Here is a 20,147-nt window from a genome sequence, read left to right as displayed (position 1 = left end):
GTGTGTGTGTGTGCATACGTGCGTACGTACATGCATATGTTTGCCTGTCTGTCCGCACTGTAACGGAAAACTGTGGTTTATATGGTAATTCTGGTTATTATCAAGAGTAAAATACTCTGAAATGTTTTACTGCGCATGCTGTAAATTATGGTGCATTGTGGGAAACTGTTGAGGGTGGGGAAAGAATTGATGTATTTTGAATGGTACTGTAAATCAACCCCACAGAATACAGTACCGTACTGTATCTTTGGAGCACCAAAAACCTTTTGACCAATAGTGGGTTTGTTTCTGGCTCATTTGAGGCATACCTTGTAAGAGGCTATATTTATGGTACTCGTAAGTGAGAATGCTGTACCAATTTAACTTGTTTATGTTTATTGTGCCCCATCAATTTAAATGTGTAGGGGTCAGATTGGAGTAACAGCAAGTCTTAAACATTAAATGGTTGAGCATTTAGTCTTGTTTTTCCCTGTAGTTGCTGCCAGTTTGGAAGCCTTTGTTAAGGCCTCTAGAAGTGCAAGTGATATAAAATACCAAATATTCATTAATATGCTGAAATTTGTAGACACAGCCAAGCTGCTTCCACCAATTCCTTGTAAATACAGTAAAGTACAGTGAAATGCACACCCCTCCGCATTCATCCATTCAGATAACATTAGCAATTACTTTTTTATGGTATAAATCAGCCAATTTTACGGTATTGTACTTTGTCATTGCACAGTACTTGCTTTGATACCATATTTATAGTACAGTAGGTGCACTGTAATATGAAATACAACATTTTTCTTGCAACTGAGCTGACTATGTTGATGTCATATTCACAGCAACCCCTTTTTATTTTGTATTTATTTTACTGTTATTTTACCAGGTAAGTTGACTGAGAACACGTTCTCATTCACATCAACGACCTGGGGAATAGTTACACGGGAGAGGAGCGGGAATGAATGAGCCAATTGTAAACCGTCTGTATGTCTGTATCTGTTTGGGTGTGTGTCTCTCTCTGTGCTTGTGTGTGTGTGTATGCCAGATATATGTCAGAGATAGCCAATACTCCGTTGTCCTAGCGTTGACCTCACTCCTCTCTATGTAAACACTCTGCAGATGTCTCTATCCCCAGACAGTCAGAGATAGGATGACATCAGCTCAAATGAGGCTTTAATGAAGTCCATTATTTATCTCTATCAGTTGATTTGCCTCGCTGTGGCACCCTCGCTGTGGCACCCTATTCCCTATTTAGTGCACTACTTTTATGGCCTATAGGGGGGGTATATGGCCAATAAGGGCTGTTCTTATGCAGATGCAATGCAGAGTGCCTGGACACATCCCTTAGCCGTGGTATATTGGCCATGTATGTATATTGGCCACCCCTGAGGTGCCTTATTGCTGTTATAAGCTGGTTACCAATGTAATTAGTGTTTTGTCATACCCGTGGTATACGGTCTCATACGGTCTCGCCACGACTCTCAGCCAATCAGCATCCAGGGCTCGAACCACACAGTTTATTATCAGTTTTACACCATGGCATTGTTGAATGCTCGTTTCTGATTGTCTTGAAGGGCATTCTAGACCGTTCATAATTTCCCTATATGCACGATATTTTTGCACGGTAGAATTCTTAGATGTTCTATGTTTGAGTTGCTTTTGAAGCAAAAGTCCAATTGAAAACATAACTGGCATTGTTGAATTCGATTTCCATAACAGCAAGCTAATAGCCTGCTGGTTAGCTAAACTAGCAAGTCTGTTTGTTTGGTTACCAAGGCAACTACCCAGTCAACACGGTGGGTTCGGGCCTATTCTGTTTGAGACTCGAAGGGGCTTCATACGGGCCGAGCTGTGACCGCGGAGCATAGCCTATATCTTCCATTTGATATAGGCCTATATCTTCCATTTGATAATCTGCTACCTATGCTGAAGGAGTGATGCAGCCTACAACCATGCATGTTGAATTATTGCAATAGCCTATTAAACTAGTCTATATCCTATTAAAATAGCTAAATAAATAACGACCATGACGTTCAATGGAAAAAATAATGGCGCTCGAAACGTCATGATTGTGGGTTCAATTCAGGGGACCACGACCTGAAAATGAATGCATGCATACTGTCGGTTTGGATAAAAGCGTCTGCTTAATGTCATATTTATTATTTTTGCACATCTCATATTTTTGAGACATTGAACATTTTCCTGCATGGAAGTTTTGACTCTAGCTATGGGCTGTCTGCGTATCTAAAACGGGTAAGTTATGATTTTTGCTAAACCTGAACATAGACGAAGTTTAATTAAAAACCTCACATCACCATAGGCTACTATTTCCTGTCTTTTTTTTAATATATATTTTTTTAATTACAATCTCTGATTGGAATTTTCAACATAGCATATAGCAGCATGTATCATCAATTGCCATCATCAATGCTTCCTGAATTATCCTTAATAGGGAGCTAGCATTACCTCTAAAGGAACCCAAAACACACGATTCCGCAGTGGTGGCCTCTGCTGCTCGAGCTGTCTGCCCTGCAGCTTGAGCCGGCCTTGGTCCCTGACTTTCAAACGGTTGTTGTGAGAGTCAGTCAGTTGGTTAGCAGTCGAGGCCAGCCGGAGAAGATACCAAAAAGTTCAAAATAGGTAATTGTAGATATTGTATTTGTAGTACTGTATTGCGTCGCAGTCTCTAATTAGTTTGTGACATTGTATCTAGCTTAATTTCTGGACTGGTCATGGTTGTTGTCAACGTTTCTGCAATAAAGTCAGCTAACGTTAATGTTAGCTAGCTATCTTAGTTAGCTAGCTACCTCTGCTCTAACAGTTAAGTCAATACATTAAGGGTCTGGCCTATGTGACATTAGGTAGCTAGCTAATAGCCAATTGAGGCAGCTAGTGATTTTGTTTGTAAAACATTGGTAGTCTAGCTAAGACTAGGCAGAAAGCACCCGGTTAACATAGCTAGTTAGCTAAGAGTCACAGTTAGCTAGCGAGCTATGTCCAATGAGTCACAAAGTTCTAGCTAGTGGTCGAACACGAAACATGAATAGTTGACAGTCAATAGGTCAATCAGCTGCTGTCTTCTTTCATTGGAAAGCAAATCTATAAGAAAATAAACTATAAGTAAAATGGAAAACAACACTCTATAGGTTGAATGATTTGTTTCCAGCTGACCCCATTCCTTACTTGAACCCCATGCGCCAAATACTCAAAATGTGAATCTGAAGGCTGGCACCCTGAGCCTGAGCTGGTGTAGCTGGATAGTAAAGGAGTCAATCTCAAATGTGAAAACTGTTCAAAGGTGTGTAGACTTTCACTAGGCACTGTATACCCATTGATTCTTGAAGAAAATAAGTTCTACATTCATAGTTGAACTTTTCTTCCCTATCAGAACCAAACACAGGCCTGTTTAACCTCAGGATTGGTGGGACGGTTGAGCTAACGTAAGCTAATGCGATTTGCATGAGGTTGTAAGTAAAAAGAACATTTCCCAGGACATAGACATATCTGATATTGGCAAAAAGCTTACATTCTTGTTAATCTAAATGCACTGTCCAATTTACAGTAGCTATTACAGTGAAATAATACCATGTTATTAATAAACCAATTAGCCACATTTGGGCAGTCTTGATACACAATTTTGAACAGAAATGCAATGGTTCATCTGAAACATTGCACATACACTGCTGCCATCTGGTGGCTAACATATAAATTGCGCCTGGGCTGGAATAATACATTGTGGCCTTTCTCTTGCATTTCAAAGATGATGGTACAAAAAAAACGCATGTTTTTTTTCTTTGTATTTTCTTTTCCCAGATCTAATGTTTTATATTCTCCTACATTCCTTTTACATTTCCACAAACTTCAAAGTGTTTCCTTTCAAATTATAGCAAGAATATACATATCCTTGCTTCAGGTCCTGAGCTACAGGCAGTAAGATTTGGGTATGTCATTTTAGGCGAAAATTGAAAAAAAGGGTCTGATCCCTTAAAACAAACACGCTATAGCCTCAAAACATGTTTAAAACTATACTTTTTATATTTACATTTACATTTAAGTCATTTGGCAGACGCTCTTATCCAGAGCGACTTACAAATTGGTGCATTCACCTTATGATATCCAGTGGAACAGCCACTTTACAATAGTGCATCTAAATCTTTTAAGGGGGGGGGGGGGGGTCAGAAGGATTACTTTATCCTATCCTAGGTATTCCTTAAAGAGGTGGGGTTTCAGGTGTCTCCGGAAGGTGGTGATTGACTCCGCTGTCCTGGCGTCGTGAGGGAGTTTGTTCCACCATTGGGGTGCCAGAGCAGCGAACAGTTTTGACTGGGCTGAGCGGGAATAATATAATGGATGGCCAGTCCTTGCATCCATAGCTCCAAATGTTTTTGGTCAATGCTATGCGGGACCCTTGGGCCATCCCTACCCTAAACCATAACCCTAACCTTAACCATTACTCTAACCTTACACATAACCAAATCCCTTACCTAATCTTACCTTAAATGGGTTAGGGACATCCAAAGGATGCTGAATAGCAAGGACCATATGTTTATCATTTGAGCTGTAACCATGAATACTGGGCAGGGGACACAAGTTAAGAGAGACTGGTGTGAGAGACAGACAGTGGCCTTACCATAGAATTAGGAATTAGAATACTATTATGACATAGATCACAGAAAATAGTTATTTTCCCAAGGGAAATTGATCCGAGGCCTTTGCGGCCCGTGGCCCGCCAATTGCCCATCCCTGACCTAGAGTCCTGAAATTCTGTGCATTGGTCCCTCTTCTCACAAGGAGTAAATTTGCCTCAAGGACCCACAAGTTCTGCCAAGACGAATTTTCCGCCATTTTGCATTTTTGAAAAGCCCTTAAATTACATCTCCTCCGGAAGCACAGGGCCGATTTTGGATGAAAGTTGATATATGGAATCTATGGACTAAGGTCTTTCAACGCAATATTTTCCAGACTAGTATGTCCAATCAACATTTATGTGGGTGTGGTCTGGCACATAAATGCATATAAATCAAGACACGGATATTTGTATTGTAACCAAACTTGGTACACATGTTCCAAACCATGTCAAGCACATTCAGATAGCCCACATGGTGGGCGCTACAACAGGCACATATTTATATCTATTGATCTATTTGAAAACCTCTGTGGTTATTGCGTTGTGTTGATGTGCTTCCCGTTTGGGGTCTGGATTGTGAATCCTAGGATTTTCTTCTGGTGTCAAAATCAGACTAATTGTTGTAACTATTTATTTTGCTGTTTTTTTTTCGTTATTCAACTGTGCTGTTGGGAGAAACACTTTCTCTTCCATGGCTACAGTTGGAGGGATGGAGAAATTCGTCATGAGCTGGCTGCAGCTTGCAAAGGAGAGGACCGAACACAGCAAGGAAAGGGTGGATAGACCCAGAGAGACATAGGAACATTTACATACACTCATACATAAACGTTGTAAGTGATCAACACTGACGCTTTGTACATTATCTGGAAATAATGGACGATTTGGTTCTACCTGAGTTTATTAGTTCCAGATCATTTGGAGAGTGGACGCGTTTATCCCGCTTATACCATGGTTGCCAAAGAAAACAAGCACACATTTACTGGTAAAAATGACATGTTTTCAAGTCTTACACTAAACCAGGTTGTTAGTTCTATCGGTTAGGTTGCTAGAGAAGCGGACTTGTTGTTCATTCTATTTGTTTGATTGCTGTGCAGGCAGGCAATGTTCTTATCCCTTGCTTGCTAGCTAGAAAACTATGGCTAACACAGTCGCGTCAACGCTGCAGATAGAATAACATCAAAGTACCTGCATTTGCATTTGTTTAAGCTGTTTTCTAGTGACATTTATTTGGATACATCCATGATACTGTACATACGTAGTCCCTGTTGAGGGATGACACGCACACAAAGTAAATTTCATCTTTTTAAATAAAAGTTTTAAAATCAGAAAATGTCATTTTTTTTCTTCATGTTTATGTTGTTCGTAGTTTGGTTGATAGCTGCAATATTGCTAGCGACATTTAATATAATATTACTACCTACATTTAATATAAATACATTTTTAGTGGTGGTGGGGGAGAGATGGTGGAATCGAGTGGATCTTGCCCTAAAATGGCAGCTTTGGTTTAGTTCAGGCTGACAGATCTGGGCCGAATGACTCTGGCAGTTTTTGATCTGTTATGCCGGAATCAGGCCAGATGTGTGCCAGACGTTTGTGCTACCTGGGTACTGTCCTATCTAGTAAACTTGTTAGCTACTTCAGTGGATGTTGAACACATTTCTAGCGGTAAATTATAGCCAAGGTATAAAATGGATAATCAACTCTCTGGAAAATAATGCAACTCTGTGGAAGGTGAGTTCCTCTCCGCTACCACGTCGTGGAAAACATCTCCCACGTTGTTCATTGTTTTCCAGAGAACGCATAGCCTCTCGTTGATTATCCCTTACCTTTTTGTCAGCCAAAGATTGATATCAGTATTGTGTAATCTGTGATCATAATGCGGCTATAGGAACTGATAGTGTCCATTACTGAGTTCAGACAACAATCACACTTGAATAACTTCTATTCAGAGTGTTTGCGTAATTCTTTGAAAGTAGAAAAAGTAATCATGATGGACTGGACATGACAGCAATTGCTCAATACTTTATGTGTTGGATGTGTTGGCTGTCTTTTATGTAACACGTTGTCTATATGAAAATTGTCAGAACCTTTGGCACAGCTTTCAGAGGAGACAGGGATGGGTATCTATCTGTTATGTGTGTATGCGTGCGTGTATGTGTGCGCGCTTGTGTGTTCACTCGTGTGTGTGTGTGTGTGCGTTTGCATGTGTGTGTTCACTCCATAGGAGGTAGGTGGCACTTACAAATTGGGGAGGATGGGCTCGTGGTAATGGCTGGAGTGGAATGGTATCAATACATCAAACATACCATTCCATTCGCTCCGTTCAATACATTATTATGAGCCGTCCTCCCCTCAGCAGCCTCCACTGGTTCACTGTGTGTATATACTTGTGTGTATATACTTGCGTGTTTGCATGGCTGTGTTTGTGTGTGCATGTGTGTGTCCACGCTATCTACTGTACACTACATGACCAAAAGCATGTGGACGCCCGCTCGTCGAACATCTCAATAATATGGAGTTAGTCCCCCCTTTGCTACTATAACAGCCGCCACTCTTCTGGGAAGGCTTTCCACTAGATGTTGGAACATTGCTGCTTCCATTCAGCCACGAGAGCATTAGTGAGGTCGGGTACTGATGTTGGGCGATTAGGCCTGGCTCGCAGTCGGAGTTCCAATTCATCCCAAAGGTGTTCGATGGGGTTGAGGTCAGGGCTCTGTGCAGGCCAGTCATGTTCTTCCACACCGATCTTGACAAACGATTTCTGAATGGACCTCGCTTTGTGCACGAGGGCATTGTCATGCTGAAACAGGAAAGGGACTTCCCGAAACCATTTCCACAAAGTTGGAAGCACAGAATTGTCTAGAATGTCATTGTATGCTGTAGCATTAAGATTTCCCTTCACTGGAACTAAGGGGCCTAGCCTGAACCATGAAAAATAGCCCTGGACCATTATTCCTCCTCCACCAAACTTTACAGTTGGCACTATGCATTGTGGCAGTTAGCATTCTCCTGGCATCCGTCAAACTCAGATTCGTCCGTTGGAATGCCAGATGGTGAAGTTTGGTTCATCACTCCAGATAACGTATTTACTCTGCTCCAAACCAATCGGGTTGAGCTTCACACCACTCCAACTGAAGCTTGACATTGTGCATGGTGATCTTAGGCTTGTGTGCTGCTGCTCAGCCATGGAAACCCATTTCATGAAGCTCCCGCGAACAGTTATTTTGCTGACGTTGCTTCCAGAGGCAGTTTGGAACTCAGTAGTGAGTGTTGCAACCGAGGACAGACGATTTTTACGCGCTACATGCTTCAGCACTCAGCGGTCCCGTTCTGTGAGCTTGTGTGGCCTACCTCTTCGCGGCTGAGCCGTTGTTGCTTCTAGATGTTTCCACTTCACAATAACAGCACATACAGTTGACTGGGGCAGCTGTAGCGGGGCAGAAATTTGCCAAACTGACTTGATGGAAAGGTGGCATCCTATGACAGTGCCACGTTGAAAGTCACTGAGCTCTTCAGTAAGGCCATTCTACTGCCAATGTTTGTCTATGGAGATTGCATGGCTGTGTGCTCGATTTTATACACCTGTCAGCAACGGGTGTGAAATAGCCAAATCCACTAATTTGAAGGGGTGTCCACATACTTTAGTATATATAGTGTATGTGTGTTTGTCAGCTCCCTTGCCTCTCTTCCTCTTTACATTCTTCGTTACAGCTTGTCTCTCATCAGTCAGATAGATAGATGGATGATAGAGTGATGGTGTGTGAGAGAAAGAGCATGCCAAGGAAGGGGCAGAGGTTAACCCTGATGAGGCCTGGGCCAGATAGGAGGAAGGAGGGTTAGGACCAGCTCTACATCCATTGTCTGTCAACCATCTCTCCATTTCTCACTCTACTGTAACTCAACCAGACAGGCAGAAGCCCTTTTTCATGATGGGTAGAGTGCGTGGTGTTGCCATTGACTACAATCCAAAGTGGATTATAGTCATTGTGACTATGAATAGACTACATAAACATTTTCACAGAGAGGAAAATACATTTAATTCACATGATTCATATCCTCAGTTTTGACCAGTTCATTAATTGAGCTGCTGTAGGCCCATTGATGAGTGAGAACAGTCTTTATAGAGTGTGATAATGATGATGTCATATGTCCTCCTCTTCAGATCTGGGACACTGCTGGGCAAGAAAGGTTCCGCAGCGTCACACACGCCTACTACCGTGACGCTCATGGTAAGCTGTGTGTGTGTGTGTATTTAAAAAGCACCATACAATGTCCTGGCTGCCATTCATCTCCTCCTCCGTTGGTAGACATTGCCTGATGGTTGTTCATCAAGCTGTGTGTGTGTGTGACTCATATTTAAGTGTGTGTGTGTGTGTGTGTATGAGGATTTGTATTGCTCTGGTTCTCCTCTGTGTGTGTCCTGGGCACCGCAGGATAGACGCTAACCTTTGGGTGGGCTGATTAGCCTGCCTCTCACACAGCGGGAGACAGAACACTAGTTGTCTGTGTGTCTGTGTGCATGCAGGCGTGCTATTTCGGGAGAAGGTCCGTCAGGCCCAGACAGATGTGATGCTGTAGGCCATCCTGATCAGGTGTGGGAGAATGCACACAAGCAGGGCAGATGCACAGTGATAGAGGAAATCACAGTTAATCAAGCCACACCGGGCTTACACAGACAGACAGACACACATACATAAATAAACTACTAATCTATAAGCAGATTGCTGACAGTTTCTCCTCTGCCTGCTGTGAGGCCTGTTGATGTGGAGGTGGCGAGCTGGGCTCCACTCTGTTACATCACTGTAATGAGACTCATAGACAAGCCTTGTTTTCAGCTGGAGGGGAGAAGAGCTCAGTTTGGGAAATTGGTGCACTCATTAGTCATGTCAAGGATCAATGAAGTAGACATGCTACTACTTGAGAAGAGGCTTGATTGTTGTGTCTATACAGTTGAGCTGCGTTGTATTGGTAGTCAAGTGTACTGCAGATGTAGAGAAGAAGTAGATTGTAAAAAGTGTGTAGGTGTGTGTGTGTCAGTGATTCCCCTATATTCAGTTAGTAGCGGTGTGCCACTACTCCCCCCAAAATATGATAGAATTGCTTTCTTTGTACTGTATATATTTCTTCCGAGACATGCATTTAAATGGATAGAGTGAGGATGTTGACAATTAAGCTCTTTTTTTCTTCTTATTCATAGTCAGATGAACTCATGGGTGCCATTTGTATGTCTCCCGCATGCAGTTTGAAGGAAGTTGCTGACTGGTGTTAGTGCATTTGGGCCTACAGCAGCTCAATTAATGAACTGGTCAAAACTGAGGATATGAATCATGTGAATTAAATGTATTTTCCTCTCTGTGAAAATGTTTATGTAGTCTATTTATAGTCACAATGACTGGAAGTCTATAGGAATGCTAGTTTGCTCGCAAAACTACGTTCAACTTCACTCAAACTGCACGCAAAGACATAAGCATGGAATCAGAAATGACCCTGTACTTGTTAGCCTATGGGGGGGAGGTCTTCCAACCAAGTGGCTTTACCATTGCAATTAAAATATTATTTTAAATGTGTTGATTTGGAATTCACCCCTTTTACCAATATGGAAGTTATTATAGGCGTATTCTGTCTAGACCTGATGGTCAGTTAATCAGCAACTCCAAGATTCTTTATGGACATCATAGACACACATTGGCATGTTTAGGAGCAGGACGAGACAATTTATTTTGGCAGTTTCATTTGCCATGCCTAGAAAAACAGTTTAGCACTGTTGTTCATTTTATTCAGCCCACCATTAGAGTTGTTTTTCTTCTCAGACGAATGAGTGATGTTTTCAATAAAATACAAACTAAGAATAAAGAACAAATGAGTGAGTGATTGATAGAGATAAAGAGATAAAATGGAATGGGCTGATTTGGAGTATCACAGTTTGGACTGCTCTCAGCACTGTTGGTGCAGTTTTCAGCACTCAGCACTGTCTGTGCCCTCCTCCTCACCTCCTCTGGCTTGTTTTCTCATTCTCTCCATCATCTTTAGTTGCTCCACTCCTCTCCTCCCTAATGGCTGCCCATGCATCCTGCTCAACAGCAGCCCCGGGATAAATATCTCATATCTCAGGGGGACAGTGTGCAAGGGAGGAGGAGAGAGAGGCAGATTGAGGAGAGGGAAACAGTGGAAGCAGAGAGAAATGGAGTTGAGAGATGGAAGAAGGAGAGAGAAACAGAGGGAGGAGAAGGAAATGGAGGGAGGAGGAGTTGAGAGATGGAGGAGAGAGGAACAGCAGGAGGAGAGAGAAATTGAAGGGGGAATAGATAAAAACCGGAAGGACAGGGAAATATATGGAGGGAAAAGAGGAACGAGATTGAGATGGAGGGAGAGAGAAATTGAGGAAAGTAAAAACCAAGCATTAAGGGAAATACTTAGTGGGTTACAGGTGGAACATTGAGAGTGTAATCCATCAAACACATCTCTACAGGCTGCATATTAAGTCTATTGACGAGAGAGTCTATCTTCCACCCGTGCGTCAATCTAAGTAACATAATAAAAAAATCCCCATAAAAATCCGCCAGTTTAAGCTAGAGAGATCAGCATCTGCGGTGGAAGTCGGCTGAGCTACAGCGATGTTTGTCAGACCTCGCAACGTCCCAAAAATCGGTCGTCTCACAAAAATCTCCGTAGCGTCCTTCAAACTAATATGACCACTCTATGGAAAGATGAGACTCTCATGAACACGATGCTCTATTACCCCCACAAGTGTCACGGGATTCATCTGAAGTCGGTACAGCTGATGTGCCAACTTCTGTCTGTAGAGTCCGAACCGTTTGGGTTACACACTAATATGACCCCACTTTGGAACAGTGGCGGTTCTAGACCATTTGGGGCCAAGCTGGGGCCAGTTGTACTGTTAGAGGGGCCAGTTACTATAGACGTTATTGTTGTCATATTGTTTTCTTCACTGCATTGCAGGCATTAGCAGGCAAAAGACCATGTTCATAATCATCGTCGTTGCCACTGTCTAATAACGGATGTAAAAAAAAAAAGAACGATAGTAAAAATTTGTCATGTAAAAATTATTTCATACTCCAGATTTAGGGGGGCCACAAGGGGGTCCAAAATTGTTGTCACAGGGGCACTGGCCCCCCGTGCCCCCCCCCCCCCCCCTCCACCCCCCAAAACCGCCACTGCTTTGGAAAGGAGAGACTCTCACGAACACGATGGTGTTTTGCTCTACGACCCCCACGAGTGTCACAGACTCATCTGATTGTAACTCATACAAATGAATGGAAGTATGGAGGTAGTTTTGAGTCAACAAAAATAAGGGATTAAATATGTGTCCAAAAAAACTAAAATATTTCCCGAGCTAGATATAGGACAGATACTTCAAAACGTTATTCCTTATGATTTTTTGGGAGACTGTTTGTTGTTTTTGCCATTTATGAGTGTGTTTTTCAATTTGTTTCTATGGGCTATAGTAGTTAAAGGCCAAATTCAATATTTGATCAAATCATTTTAAAATATATATTTTGATCCCTAAAGGGGTCCTAAAATTCAAAATCAAATAGCTAAATGATTCATGGTATGACCATCTTAAAACAATTCCATATCTTAGCTTAGTAGAAGCCCCCCCCCAAAATGCTTAGACTTTTAGAGGTTAACCAGGATGTTCAGGTCGCTGGGTGAAGGAGCAGGGCTTTACTCTATTGGAAATATGTGGAGGAGGTTTTCTCACATTTCTCAACCCTGTAGCAGAGTATCCTCATCTACTACCCTTCCTCTCACTTTCTCCATGACCCTTGTTTATTTCCTCCCCCCCTTCATTTTCACTCAGTTTCTCTCTCTCTCTTTTTCTCTCTCTCACTGTCTTTCTTACATTCGCTCTCACTTTCTCTCTCTCTCTCCAATTGAGAATTTTTGTCACTAGCCTACAAACAATACCCCATAATATCAACGTGGAATTATGTTTGAAAAGCTGAAATGTCTTGAGTCAATAAGTATTCAACCCATTTTCTTAAGTCAAGCCTAAATAACTTCAGGAGTAAAAATGTGCTTAACAAGTCTCATAATAAGTTACTCTGTGTGCAATAATAGTGTTTAACATGATTTTTGAATGGCTACCTCATCTCTGTACCCCACGCATACAATTATCTGTAAGGTCCCTCAGTCGAGCAGTGAATTTCAAACAGATTCAACCACAAAGACAAGGGAGGTTTTCCAATGCCTCACAAAGAAGGGCACCTATTGGTAGATAAAAAAGCAGACATTGAATATCCATTTGTGCATGGTGAAGTTGTTAATTACACATTGGATGGTTTATCAATACATCCAGTCGCTACAAAGATACAGGAGTCTTTCCTAACTCATTTGCCGGGGAAGAAGGAAACCGCTCAGGGATTTTACCATGAGGCCAATGGTGACTTTAAAACAGGAGGAAAGTGAGGATGGATCAACAACATTGTAGTTACTCAACAATACTAACCTAATTGACAGAGTGAAAAGAAGGTAACCTGTACAGAGTAAAACTATGTTTGCAACAAGGCACTAAAGTAATATTGACAAAAATGTGGCAAAGCAATTAACTTTTTGTCCTGAATACAAAGTGTTATGTTTGGGGCAAATCCAATACAACACATTACTGAGTACCACTCTCCATTTCAAGCATGGTGGTGGCTGCATCATGTTATGGGTATGCTTGTAATTGTTAAGGACTTGGGAGTTTTTCAGAATCCATTTTTTTACGGAATGGAGCTAAGCACAGGCAAAGTTCTAGAGGAAAACCTGGTTCGTCTGCTTTCCACCAGACACTGAGATAAAATCACCTTTCAGATGGACAATAACCTAAAACACAAGGCCAAATATACACTGGAGTTGCTTACCGAGAAGACAGTGAATAATCCTGAGTGGCTGAGTTACATTTTCGACTTGAATCTACTGGAAAATCTATGTCAAGACCTGAAAATAGTTGTCTAGCAATGATCAACAACCAATGACAGAGCTTGAAGAATTTAGAAAATAATACATGGGAAAATGTTGCACAATCCTAGTGTGGAAAGCTCAGAAACTTACCCAGAAAGACTCTGTAATTACTTCCAAAGGTACTTCTATAAAGTATTGACTCGGGGGTTGAATACTTATGTAAATGAGATATTTCTGTGTTTTGTTTTCAATAAATATGAAAACAATTCTAAAAACCTATTTTCACTTTGTCATTATGAGGTATTGTGTGTAGATGGGTGAGAAAGATAATCTATTAAATCCATTTTTAATTCAGGCTGTAACACAACAAACATTTTGTGGAATAAGTCAAGCGGTGTGAATACTTTCTGAAGGCACTGTACATATTGAAGTTCCGATAATCCAAAAGAACTGGTAACAGTTATCAGAATTCGGGGGAAAAAGTATTGTTATCTGATCAAAAGAGGATGTTTCCATTGTGAAATGATGATGAGGATTAACTGTTGATATACTGTACATGTGGGTGGTTGTGACTTAACACTTTTCAGATATAGATCCAGACAGACAGGCAGGCAGGCAGGCAGGCAGGCAAGCACAAACGCTCAACACACACATGCACACAAACACAGATACACAAATACACAGACAGTCAGAAGGCAGCATTCTCTGCCTGTTTCACTGTCTGTTTTCTGGATCCTGGCATCCACTCACACACCCTTTATCACTGTCACCTAGCCCTAGTCCCCCCTTAAGCAACAGACATATGGGCAAACAGCTGTCACTGTCAAGCGCATAGCATACGTCTATTCTCAATGGCTGGCAGCTGACAGGTGTTTTACACTGGGTTGATGCATTGGGCTACAGGATGTTTGTCTGATGTTTTTTTCCTTGGACGTTTCAATGGTTATAAGGTGTTGTATGTGGGTATTTTAGATTAGCTGTGTGTGTTGTACAAAGGATAACTATTTAAACACCACATGCCATTGTTGGCCATTTCCTTAATGCATCTTGAGTCACTCCCTTATCAAAATGACCATTATTTAAATATATTGAGTTCCATATCTCAGATGTCGGTGACTGGGAACCCCTGGGAGCAACAATTTAACTCAATCGCCACCAGGACCTTCATCTCTCACTGTTACAGGAGAGATCATTTGTGAGGCTGTTCTGTTCAAGGCTGTATATCACAGCTGCTGTACTCCAGTAGACAGAATCTCTCTCTCTCTCGCTCTCTCTCTACGTTACGGATGGACCAAGGTCAGAGTGGCCTTTGCCCTCGAATCTGAAGCAGCTACTGCGTTTCCTGGTGTTTGCCAGTTTTTACACACGTTTCATCCGTGACTACAGCTGTTGGCCAGCCCCTCTCCCCTCCACTCCGTTCTACTGGTCCCCTGAGGCAGCGTTCCGGGAACTCAAGCACCGCTTCACTTCCGCTCCGATCCTCACCCAGCCAGACCCAGAACTCCAGTTTGTTGTCGAGGTGGACGCCTCTGACACCGGGGTAGGTGCTGTTCTGTCTCAACGTTCCCCCTTCTGATCAGAAGCACCACCCATGTGCCTTCTTGTCCCACAAGCTCTCACCTGCAGAAAGGAATTTTGACACAGGTAAACGGGAACTTCTGGCTGTGAAGCTGGCTCTTGAGGAGTGGCGTCACTGGTTGGAGGGCTTGGTTCTCCCCTTCATTGTGTGGACGGACCACAAAAACCTGCCCTACATCCAGACCGCCAAACGTCTGAACTCCCGGCAGGCCAGGTGGGCATTGTTCTTTGGAAGATTCAACTTCACACTCACTTATCGCCCTGGATCTAAGAATACCAAGCCTGACGCCCTCTCCCGTTAATTCGCCACAGACAACACAGGTTCCGAGCCAGAAACCATTATGCCATCCACCTGCATCGTTGCCGCTGTCTCCTGGGAGATCAAGTCCCGTATTCGCCAGGCTCAGCAGAACCAGCCTGACCCAGGTAATGGTCCTAGAAAGGCTCTGTTTGTCCCAGATTCAGTTCGCTCTGAAGTTCTTCAGTGGGCCCATTCTACTCACCTCACCTGTCACCCTGGCACCCTGACCTGAACCAGACAGTCGCATTCCTGCGTCAGCGCTTTTGGTGGCCCACCATGGAGAGAGACTTCCTAGAGTTCGTCTCAGCCTGCTCGGTCTGTGCCCGGAACAAAACCTCCACCAAACCCACTTCCAGTCTGCTTCGCCCTCTTCTCATACCCAGTCGCCCCTGGTCACACATAGCTCTGGACTTTGTCATTGGCCTTACCCCATCTAACGGTAACTCAGTCATCCTCACCATTATCGTGAGGATAAACAGATTTTCCAAAGCGGCTCATTTCATTCCCCTCTCCAAGCTTCCATCCTCCAGGGAGACTGCGGACCTGCTGGTATCCCATGTGTTTTGGCTGCATGGCATTCTCACTGACATCGTTTCCGACAGGGGACTCCAGTTTACATCCCAGGTATGGAGATCCTTCTGTTCAGCACTTTGTATTAACGTTAGTCTTTCATCTGGATATCACCCCCAGACCAATGGCCAGACCGAACGGGCCAATCCGGAGCTGGAGACTGCCCTACGCTGTGTGACTTAGGCTAACCCTTCCTCCTGAAGTGCTCAGCTACCCTGGGTGGAATATGCCCACAACACCCTCATCAACGCATGGTTAGATATGTCAGCCTTTGAGTGTGCTCTGGGCTATCAACCCCCATTGTTCCCTGCCCAAGAGGTCGAGGTAGCAGTGCCCTCAGTCCATGACCACATGCGCCGTTGTCATCACACCTGGAGGAGGCCCCGGGCTGTCCTTCACCGTGCCTTCGCCAGGACGCAATCCCAAGCTAACCGTCACCGTGCGTCAGCTCCAGTCTACACTCCAGGCCAAAGGGTATGGCTCTCGTCGAAGGACTTGCCCTTGAAAGTGGCTTCCAGGAAACTTGCCCCCTGATTCATTGGTCCCTTTGAGATTGATTGTGTCATTAACCTCTCTGTTGTGCACCTGAAACTCTCTTAAGATCCACTCAACCTTCCATGTGTCCATGATTTTAAACCTGTCTGCTCCAGTCCCCTGTATCCTCCTGCAGCAACTCCTCCACCCCCTCGGCTCATCAATGACCTTCCTGCCTATACCGTCCTGTGGCTTTTGGATGTGGGCGGGGTACTGTCACATCTGCTCCTGCCATGCCCTCTAGTGCTCATCCGGTGTTGCCTTGACCTGCCGCCACTCCCCAGTACTCGCTCCCTCTCCCTGTGTGTGTGGGCGGAGACAGGTGTGCTGGAGTCAGAGCAGATCCCCACCAGCTGCAACCTGTTCCATAATCAAGACCTCTACAAATACTCAGTCCTGCCACTTCCACACTGCCAGATCATAATCTCTGCTCAGTCAGTCTTCTAGCCGTTTGTTCATGTTGTGCCTGTTTTCCCTTGCCTGATGCTGTTTTCCGCTACAGTTCTGCACGCTCTGACTCTGGTCCCTGTCTCCAGTCAGACTTCTCGTCAGTCCTGCTATTCTGTCCTGGATTCTACGCTCCCTTGGATTCCCCTCCGAACCTGCTTACCCTGTCCCCACACCTCTCGCTCCAGCCTCAGCCTCCGTACCTGGTTTCCAGCGACCCGCTCGAGCTTCACCTGGCCTGCACTCAATCATCCCCCCGTGTTTCAACAAATACCTTGGTTGCCTCGTCTGAGTCTGCTCTTGGGCTCTTGGGTTCCGCTTCGCGTGACACAAAGACAAATAGTTTTGCATTGTTTATTTTATTCAGCCCTCCATTAGAGGTGTCCTTCTTCTCAGACAAATTAGGGATGTTTTGAATAAAATACAAATTAAGAATATACACAAATGAAGTGAGTGATAGTTTATCTCAGTCGCCACTGGGACCTCCACCTCTACAGTACCTCACTGTTACAGGAGAGGTCAGAGAGGGTGAAGGAGAGGAGGTGTGTTTTTTCTCCTCTCACTCGTCTGTTAGAGGCCGATAAAGATGGCTGCATTCAGACCTGCTCTGTTCAAGGCTGTATACACAAGTAGACAGAACATATCTCTCTCTTTCTCTCCTGTCTACCGGTGGTGTGTAAATAATCCTTGTTGTGTTATCAGTGAGAGAGAGAGAGCAGGCTACAGCTCCATTCTACCCAGCCATGCGGTAATTACAGCATATTATACACCCTTCAGAGACCCCCCCCCCCCCCACCCCAGAAAAGTGTGAATTGACAAAGGGAAGTGCGGAGCGTGAGGTTGGAGAAGGGGTTTGGATCAAAAAGCTCAGTCCACAGTCCCTGTGGAGTGATTTCCGTACACCCTTATGTGAGGTATACTTTCTGGCACCAAATGTTAGGTACAGCCTGTCATGTCACTGTTACATGAGCTAAGAGGACAATATTTTTTTTCTAAATTTGTAGGTACTGTATTGACCTCAAAAAGGTGGAAATGTCATGATTGTTATGTATTGATGAATATTTTTATATCACTGTGGTACAAGCCATCTGGGCTGTGAATATAGCAAGCTCACCGTGGTCTAAGCATGATCATTCTCTCGGCTGATTATGTGATTATATTCATAATTTCCAACCTCAGATGGAAGTTCTACACTATTCTATTTCCTGTTTTCATTTCATGACATCCCACCAAATATTAAAGGTCAATTTTAAAAGGTTTTAAAGTCCACAAATACACGTTTCCATTTGAGTTTTTTTCTCTCTTTACTTTCTCTCAAGTCTCATCATAGTGATTCCAGTAGAAGCCATCCATAGATAGCCTGTTGATAATGCTCTATGTCTGTGTCCTCTCCGCAGCTCTCCTCTTGCTCTACGACGTCACTAACAAGGCCTCCTTTGACAACATTAAGGTAAGACTCAGTCCTGTCTGCGGAGCTCATCAACTTTTAACACTACATAAAGGCTTCTCTTTCCATCTCCTTCCTCCCAACTTTATATATCTGGCATAGTCGAACCACTGGCACCCCGCCATTCTATTCACTTCCTTCATTTCTCTTTCATTGACATCTATGTCCACTTTCTCCTTCCGTTTCCCCATTACCGTCTAACCTACTCCATCCTTTCCTCCTCCCTCCATTTCTGCCTCATCTAACCGCCACTCTGTGTCTTTCTCCCTCTATTTCTTTCCAATTGTTTGATTTGAGGTGACTTGATAAGCTGTTCCAGTAAGTTATGTAGAATAACATTACAACAGCTCTGTCTTGTTTTGTAATATACCATTTTGAAATAGAGCTCATGGTGAGGTCAGAGATGGTTCTGATCATGAGGATGATTATAATGGTGATGGTGATGATGGTGGGAGTGTGTAGGTGTAAATCCCAGGTAGTTATATCTCTCTGATTTTACAGGCTGCTCTCCAACGAGACTGTGACTTTGAGGCCATTGCGACTCCATTTGATGTAACCTCATCTTTTCATCCCTTCAGTCTTCTCCACAGACGTAGTACAGTCTTTTGATTAACATTAAAGGACAAGAAGTCTTGTCGACAGGGGGTTTAAACATGGCCAATTAAATGGCATGTAGTCATCAAAGGGAGAGGCTATGTCGCGTAGCTGCAGACCCACCTGTTCCCACTGCTGTAACTGCAGCTGGTTCTCCTATCATTAATACATGGGAAAACAGGAGGTACATACTGTAGAGGTCCCTAGGGAAGCAGAGACAGTGTGGATACTCTCACTTACTTTCACTTATTCTGATCAACAGAAAATTACTGGGGGGGTTCAAAATAGGGGAGGGTGGTGTAACTTTGTTTTTTGCTTTGGGGAGGGTTGTGTGGAGTTTTATTGGGCACAGGGGAGCGTAGTGCATCGTTCCCTAGTTTACATGAGCTATTTTGCAGGTTTTCCTATATACAGTATACTGAACAAAAATATAAATGCAAAGTGTTCCATTTTCTATGTGCCTCCCATATCAAGGGGTTTTGATACTTTCTTTAAACACTAGACTATGCCACAGCACCCACATGGGTTGCCGCCGTCGGCTCCGGGATCATATTCGTCACACTTGCACCTTTGATGTTCCCTCTCCAAAGACCATGAAACAACATGTTTCGTTGCCTATGATGAGGCTTTTTATCAGCTATTGACCTCACAATAAGCCAGATTCGAGTCATTTCCATGACAGCTTTGTGGTGCTGAAATGTGACGTGTCAGCCGCGGCACAATCAATCGGGAGGTGGACAGCGCATGGTGTTGAAGTTAGGCTAATTCGAGTAATTCATTTCAACAGTCTTCATTTTAATTTAAAATGAACTAATAACAAGAAGCCTTTGTGTTGTGGCAAATCTCTTCCTATCACCTCCTTCCAAAGAGGGCTCCGACAGACATGGCAGCTCTGCTTCTAGCTCCTAAGCAATATTGCAGTATTTCTTTGTGTGTGCGTGTTATTTCTAACATTATTAGCCCACAATGTAAAACAATTTGGAATACTAGTCACTTTAATGTTTACATACCGTTTTACTCATCTCATATGAGCAGTACCAGTCAAACACCTACTCATTCAAGGGCTTATCTTTACTATTTTCTACATTGTAGAATAATAGTGAAGACATCAATACTAAGAAATAAGTTGTCAGAACACAACTGATTGGCTCAAACGCATG

At 43.3% G+C, this 20,147-nt stretch overlaps 1 protein-coding gene across 2 annotated transcripts in view; it reads left to right on the top strand.

Annotated features, from left to right (window-relative positions):
* The window catches only part of LOC129829196 (ras-related protein Rab-26-like), an 82,107-nt gene that overhangs the window by 33,276 nt on the left and 28,684 nt on the right, over positions 1–20,147 (top strand). For both annotated transcript variants that reach the window (XM_055890808.1, XM_055890809.1), the window contains exons 4-5: positions 8,772–8,838; positions 18,344–18,396. In XM_055890808.1, coding sequence (XP_055746783.1) covers positions 8,772–8,838; positions 18,344–18,396 — 120 coding nt within the window. The remainder of the gene's footprint in view (positions 1–8,771; positions 8,839–18,343; positions 18,397–20,147) is intronic.

This window comes from Salvelinus fontinalis, chromosome 30 (assembly GCF_029448725.1).
Source record: "Salvelinus fontinalis isolate EN_2023a chromosome 30, ASM2944872v1, whole genome shotgun sequence".
Taxonomy (NCBI): domain Eukaryota; kingdom Metazoa; phylum Chordata; class Actinopteri; order Salmoniformes; family Salmonidae; genus Salvelinus; species Salvelinus fontinalis.
Note: the sequence above shows the minus strand (reverse complement) of the source record. Positions and strands in the feature narration are given on the sequence as shown.